Below are 7,284 nucleotides of genomic sequence, written 5' to 3' on the forward strand. Positions count from 1 at the left end.
CCTAACTGTGAGAAGTAGGATTAATCTGGTTTTCATCCAATTGATAAATTATCTTAGACAGAACCCTGAACTAACATTTGTTCATGTTATTTAGGACTTCTGATTGTTCATGGATATTGTCATATTGACACTTTGTTTTGGATTCAGATTGTGTCAAGATGGTTGTACTTCATTCTGAGGAGGTTAAAATAACAAATGTATCCCAGTAAACGATTATACCTTTTTGCTTGCAAGTTTTTTCAGTTTAAGAAAAAAATTTCTAGATTCTCTTTTTATGTATAGTTGTCTTGCGTAATGATAACAATCTGTCATTTTCAATTGATTTATAAATAAGAAAGGTTTTTTTTTTAATTGAGAAAAGGGGATTTGAACTTTATTTTTTATGTAAGGGATAATCCACTAACAAGTTAACCAAATGTTTGGGTGCTTACAAATAAGAAAGGTTATGTTTCTTTTTAGCTTCTTGGCTTGTAACTTGATACCCATTGACGTAACTTTTGAAAGGTTCATGTTTATTTTTTGTTTCTTGGTTTTTTACTTGATCTGCATGTTGGCCTGATTCCTTTTGCCAATGGATGTGGCTGGAACTAAATTGGCGTGGAAAGACATTCATGCTCCTGAACATGCTTTTAAGCCAAACCCAAGCAAGCTACTGTCCTATATTCCTTTTAACTGCTGGACTTTCTTATGCAGGAAGTGATCTTTGCCTGAGAATTGGTTGACCTGTGCAGCACTACTAAAACTATGAAATAATACTGCCATCAATTCTTATGAACAGATCTGTGCATAAGAAATGATTTGAACTTAGCTTTTGCTTGTTAAAGTACACTAGACACTTCATGAAATATGGATTACAGAACTTTTCATTTAATTTTATAGAAGGATGGAGAGATTATAGGCGGAGGTCCAAGTCGACTTTTAGCAACTCTGGTGGTGGTTTAGATGGTTGGGGATCCACCTGATAACTTCCTGGCCACTTCAAAGTTGTTTCTCTGTGCATGAATCCTGCCCATGCTCCCACAATCTCTTCGTTGGAATCATTGAATCTTGCAGCCACAGGTCTCCATTCTGTGCTAAGTTCGCGCACAAGTGAATGGGGCTGAACACCACGTGACCGCGCCATATTTATGGGCAAACCAATCGTTGCCATCAGCCTCTCGGACTGGTATCGTCTAACTACTCCCCTCTCCCTTTTATGGGCGTTCTGGTGGCCACCAAGTGCCTGTGTACTACTGAATTTTCTTCTGCAGAAGTTGCAGAAGAACTTGTTGGAAGCGTATTTTGATTGGGAACCTCTTCCTGAAGCAACAATATCCTCATGCCTGCCAAGACTCAAGCTCAACCACTCCTTCGAATTGCCTCCATGGTTGCCTTTGAGGTAGCCCTCATCGTGCCTTTCCTTAATCTGATTATTAGCTGACATTTCTGCTACTCCTTCGATTTTGAAAGTCATCTTCACCTTTTGAAAGATATTCAAAACCTGAAAGGTTTTAATTGGAAGCTTTCTAAGATTGGATAAACTGCAGGATCAAAGAGGAACAATTGCTGAGATGTATCGAGATGTATCTATATGTATATAAAAGGAAAGGAAGTGGCAATAAATGTTTCCCAAGTTTATCACGCTTCTTAGTGAATGGATCCATTGATTGCTGGCATTCCGAGGGCACTGCTCATGTCTTGTCAACAGTCAGATAGCTTCTCGCCCTTTCCCTAGAGATAGAAGGAAAATGAGAAGGAAAACTTTTTCCTTTTATATATATAAATATTTGATTTTGGTTAAAATTTAATTTTTAAAAAATTATAATATAATATAATATAATATAAAAAATTATGAGGATAATCATTATTTTATATAAAACAATTAAAGTAAATGAATCATTACTTTAAATGAATAGTAATAGAAACAATATGAAAGAAATTATATATAATTTTTTTTATTATCTTTTACCTACCACGATATTTAATATTTCAAGAATTATTCTAATATTCTTTTTTATCACTTTTGACATACCTTTTTACTTATTTACTACGCTTCTTTTCTTTATCACAAAAACTCACTTCACAATATCATTTCATCGTCCTTTAGATTCTAACAACTCCATAACTTAACAATCAATGTGGTGCAACAACAATTACAACGCTGTCATATCATAATCTTATAATTTATACGAATTGCCTGCCATGATATGTTACTTTTTCAAAAGATCCCAATGCTTGCTTATGTTTAAAGATAGTACATAAAGAGTGAAGCCCCTTGAGTTATCTGCAGTTCACACGAGTCTATCCACCATCAATCCATAACATCCCTGGTGTACTAAATCGAAATTCAATTTCATCGTTTTTTTTTTTGTAAAGTAATTCAATTTCATCGTTGATGGGATCATTCAGTGATTTTGACGAGATTGAGAACCGCTCATAAGGTCAAATGTACCATGAATAGGGAAGGGATTGTAGAAAGGAGGGAGAAGGGCAAGGTTTAAGGTCTAGATGTTCTCAACCTCTCATTCTTCTCGGAAGCATTTGGTTGATTTGGCAGCCAGACTACATAGTCCAGATCGATATTGACGCACAATGTACCATATCATCGAGTTCAGAGGTTCATATGTTCACCAGCCAATGAAGCACCAACTACCTCTAGTTCTCCGCCAGAGTTGTTCCTATTTATGACTAGACATATCAAAGTTGTTTCTTTTTCATGGGGCTTGTTTTGTATTGATGGCGACTGAATGCAGCAACACAGAGGTGGGGGTTGATGGATTTTCATGTTCTTTGTCTTTCCATAATGAAACTTTAATTCGGCATTCCCCAAAGTCGTGGTGGGCAATGCCAATCACCAATAGTTGTTTCCCACGTGACAAGAGGTCAAGAGCACTTACTTTGCGCAATTAGTTTATTTTTTTTTTTTTTGAAAAGCAGAATTGTACCATTTCAGTAGACATAAGCTATGCAAAAAGTACATCCAAGAGGAGGCCGGCAATCTCCAACCCCATCCAGAAAGAACCTGCAGAAACCAAAAACTTAATCTGCAGCAGCTAGATCACTGGAAGAAACCAAAAAGAACAAAATTTATATCCACCCTGCAATTAGTTTAATTTGCATTGACCATAAATGTATAGCCTGTGGCAATATCATAATGTGTGACGCACTTATATGACTTGTGCCTTGAATAACAAAGTTAGTACAACATGAATTTATCTGGTATGTTAATAATTTGTTAATTAATTGTTATTTATCTAATGATAAACTGAATACGTGGTTTTAAAAGTTTACCAAAAAATAAAATAAAAATTTTGATATGCAGAATTATATTTGTTTAAACTTATTTGTCACTGATACAAATTCAATGATTGGTTAAGATCAAGTTAAAGATTCGAAGTTGACAATACTGAAATTAAGTTGCCAGGCCTGTAGACGCACAGAATCTTTCTGTTTTGTTGGATTGAGGCAATGAGAAAATTACATCAGAAGTAGCTGCTAAGTTTGTGCCGTGGCCCTCCCCCTGGTAAGTTGCCGACTCTGCGATTCTGATGAGAAGGAAGCGGGTAGTGGATTGACGAGTCAGGAGATTGAAACTTGAAGCAGAGGATTGTCATGTCTATAGGCACCTTATCCTAAACAGAGCAGTAGCTTAAGTGGTGATTGGTGAAAGGTGTGACAATATTACATGAGGCGATTCGCTCCAAATAAAATTTGCCAAAGTACCAAATAGGCAAATACGCAACTTCAAATGATCAAATGAATCGTGGGATGGTTCGCTTATGCATCCATCACTCCCTGACATTCCCTCAAGTTCGAAGACAGTAGTGGCAGTATGACTCTCAGAAAAGACATGGTTTATTATGGGCTTCTTTTTATTCGTCAACGAGGACTTGAGCCTTTTTATATAACAGTTGCTTTTTGTATGGAGCTATCTATATAAACATTGGGCTCCGGCCTTCTTTTTCAAGAAATTTGAGCTTTGGGCTGCTTGAGTTGTGTTCTTTGGGTTTGCAGGCTCATTCCACCAGACGTTAATGCTTATAATTTCCAGTAACAAGTAAGTAAACATTTCAACGTAGGGTATTTCTCTATGAGCAGAAAAACACACGACCGAGTCCTTTTCTCCTACTCCATGATTTGGTGCTGTATAAAATTTTACCACTTCTGGCCCAATACCCGTATGGTTAGGAAAGGAGGTTGAGCATTGGGCCCAACTGAGATTAATTGGTTGCATTGGGCATTTTCTTTTTTTCTATTTTTAATGATTAAACACATAATTAAAACTTATTATGTACACAATTGACCAATTTGAAGGGAAATTTTGAAAGCAAAAGAAATACTATACTATTATCTTTTCTAGTATTACATAATTGGGGTGGTTCATTTTCCATATTCTGGTCGGTTGAGTGGATAATAATGCTGCGAATTCTGACTCGCCAGCTATCTTGTCAAAAGTTTGGCTAAGTTTGTCGCGCAATCCCTCCGGTCTCACGACACGACAATCCTCCAGTCACGGAGTGGATCAAATTAAATTAATCTGACTCTGTTAAGTACTACTAAATATTACTTAAGCAATAGATTTTCTTGTACTTTGAAAACTGGTACGCCGTATACTCAAAGGGTATGTATTAGGAAGAAGCGTCAGCTGTTTAAGTTGCTCATGACAAGACCATTCAGAACGTGTACTTTAAGCAAAGATTTGTATATGTATTTTCATTGCCTTGGACACGAGCTTTTGCATGTCGAAGGGAAAAGTCCTCGGAGAATGGCATGGCCAATAGCTGGTGAGTTTAGATACCCCGAAAATCTTTTTCTTTTCCTCTCTTTTTCTCTGCCCTCTGGGATGAAGTCGCTATAAAGAGAAAATTGACTACTTTCCAAAGGAGACAAATAAAACCAGGACAAAGATAAAGCACTAGAGCCAAGATCTATATATACCATAGTACTACTACTATCATTCAATTGCTGTAAATTGGACGTGGAATGACCCTTTTTCCAGGGCCTGAAAGCGAGAAGGAAAAAGCAGAATAGAAAGAAAAGTTCTCGTAAAGCACAAAAAATATATTCTAATAAAGAAAAGCAAAAAAGAAAGTGTTCTTCGTGAGATGTGTCCCTTGTTTGCAGGGTGTACTCAATAACACTACATCACCTTTTCTTACTTCTCTTTTTCTTACATTTCCGAACAAAGACACTTAGCTTTCTCTTGTTGGTGCTTTTTCTCTCGAACCCTCGCCCTTGTTGGACCCATTATATAGATTTTTTCATTTCTTTGAGGAAGTCGAAGATTTTAGATTTCTCTATTTCTCTTTCTCTCCCACCCCACTAAGAAGAAAAACCCCGATTTCGCTTGGCAACAGCATGCACTTTCAACCGTCTCTACAGGTGGCGTTGTTGCAGAAACTAGTGGTCGTAATAATGTTGCTCTCTCTGTTAGTCTCAGGAGACCAGAAGGAAGAGTCATCAGTGCTTGTTGGCATGAACGGTTACTCACCAGGTACTAAAGAGAAGCAACCTGTGAGGCAGCAGCAGCACCAACGTTTGAGGCATCACTTTGATGCGTTCTTTTCAAGCAAGAGGAAAGTTCCAAACGCCTCAGATCCACTCCACAACCGTTGAAGCTTCTTTTTCAGTGTTATATTTCTCCAAGATTTAGTTAAAATGTGGGAACATTTGAAAAAAGAAGACTTTAAGCTTTATAAAGTGGAAGCCATTAAGCGCTTGCAAAGTTGCACTTTTGGTTTTTTGCGCATTTTGTCAAAAGATAGTGGGTTTTGTGGGGATCCTTCTCTATCCCCGTGAATTGCATTTGCATCCATGTTTTCAAAATTTTGTTGGATTTTTAAGACTTTGTCATCCATATTTTGTATTGTCTATACCGCAATATATGTGTAAATGATATATATATTAAGTAATGAAGAAATTTGGTCTACTATTATTTGACCGTGTGTTCCTTCCGTTGGTTGGTTTCAACAACGAAACGTCCTTTATGTTGTCTCTTAGCTCTTTTCTTTCTCTCCCAAGTTTATTGCCTCCTATTCACTTTTCAGAACCTCGCTTTATCGAAAGAGTGATAGGTTGCTTTTAATAGGTAATAGGTTAAGAGTTTTGGTGGTATCAGAGAATAATCTCTCTACTCCTTGCTCTAGCGCTAAAGAATTGTTCTTGTCTATTTGTTTTATTACTCCTTGAATTGTTTTTGTCGCTCATTGAATGTAATCATGTATTGTCAATAAAGCGGCAGAGCCTTCGAGTTGAGTTCTACATGTGACTTGTAAGTAGAAATCGAGCTCTTTCTCTTTTCTTTTTTTATTCAACAAAGAAATATTGAGTTGCTTTTACTTTTTTAATATAAGTTTATCGAGATGAAAGGTTCATTCCGTACAATGTTACTCTGCCACGCTATATTAAGAAACAAGTGAAAGATAATTTCAGTTAATACTTGACAGTTTTATTTGTTCAAGGAGTCATCCATCGTTGTTTCGACTGTCGTTGTCATGAAGCATAGAACTCGCTCGACCATTAAGCCATAAATATGGTGCTCGCTCACAATCATTGGCTGAATCAGGATTTAGGTAAGGTATATTTACCAAACAGGAGGATTATTATCCAACTGTTGATAGTTTTGGGAGACCTGTTCAAAATTGTTTTGAAAATTTGATCTGATCTGCAAAAACCCAAGCTGAGGCATACCAACACTTGGAAGCTTACAGATTTTGTTACTTGTACTATGATGGGTACTTTGCATTTCGACTACTCAAGTAATTTATCTTCTTCTATGTATATCTAGAGAAGGCCCATGTTTAAGTAGAGATTGGCTGCTTAAGCTTGTCAGATAACTTCAGCGACGTAGATATGAAGTTGAGCTTGAGTACTTGAGTTTTTCAAAGCATAAAAATGAAGCCAAAGCAAACGAAAAGCTACTCAAAGACAACCTGTTTATTTATATAGCAAAACGAGAAAGTAGAAACCAATGCAGTCGTACGTTTTTCAACTTTTCCATAGGGGATATGTCAATCGTTTCCCTTTTTGTTTTTTTGAATTTTGATGGCAGGGGTGTATATCTATGAGAAGTTAGGAGTGGACCCTCTGCTTAAATGGAATCGTTCCTGGAGCTGACATTACGCAAAGGCATGTGTGTATGTAGATTTTGGCAGGGAGACCTTTGCATCGAGAAGCAAATTTTGAGCTTTGTTGACCACTGAAAGCAGTACGACATGGACAAGATGACACTCAGAAGGGCAAGCGTTAGAGATTCCAATTAGCCTAATCATTTCTACACATCCCACCCCTACCCTACCAACCCCT

General features: G+C 37.0%; 1 protein-coding gene across 1 annotated transcript; it reads right to left on the reverse strand.

Annotated features, from left to right (window-relative positions):
* Window positions 1–782: 782 nt before the first annotated feature.
* Window positions 783–1,585, reverse strand: LOC18592033 (zinc finger protein 7-like). The gene has a single exon (XM_007018515.3). The coding sequence runs from the start codon at window positions 1,451–1,453 to the stop codon at window positions 893–895; it is 561 nt and encodes a 186-aa protein (XP_007018577.2). The 5' UTR covers window positions 1,454–1,585; the 3' UTR covers window positions 783–892.
* Window positions 1,586–7,284: the final 5,699 nt, after the last annotated feature.

Source organism: Theobroma cacao, chromosome 8 (genome assembly GCF_053813885.1).
Source record: "Theobroma cacao isolate CCN51 chromosome 8, ASM5381388v1, whole genome shotgun sequence".
Classification (NCBI taxonomy): Eukaryota; Viridiplantae; Streptophyta; class Magnoliopsida; order Malvales; family Malvaceae; genus Theobroma; species Theobroma cacao.

Bases quoted from the DNA above. Each gene is read 5' to 3' on its own strand.
- LOC18592033 (XM_007018515.3), bottom strand. From the start codon at position 1,453: ATGACTTTCAAAATCGAAGGAGTAGCAGAAATGTCAGCTAATAATCAG.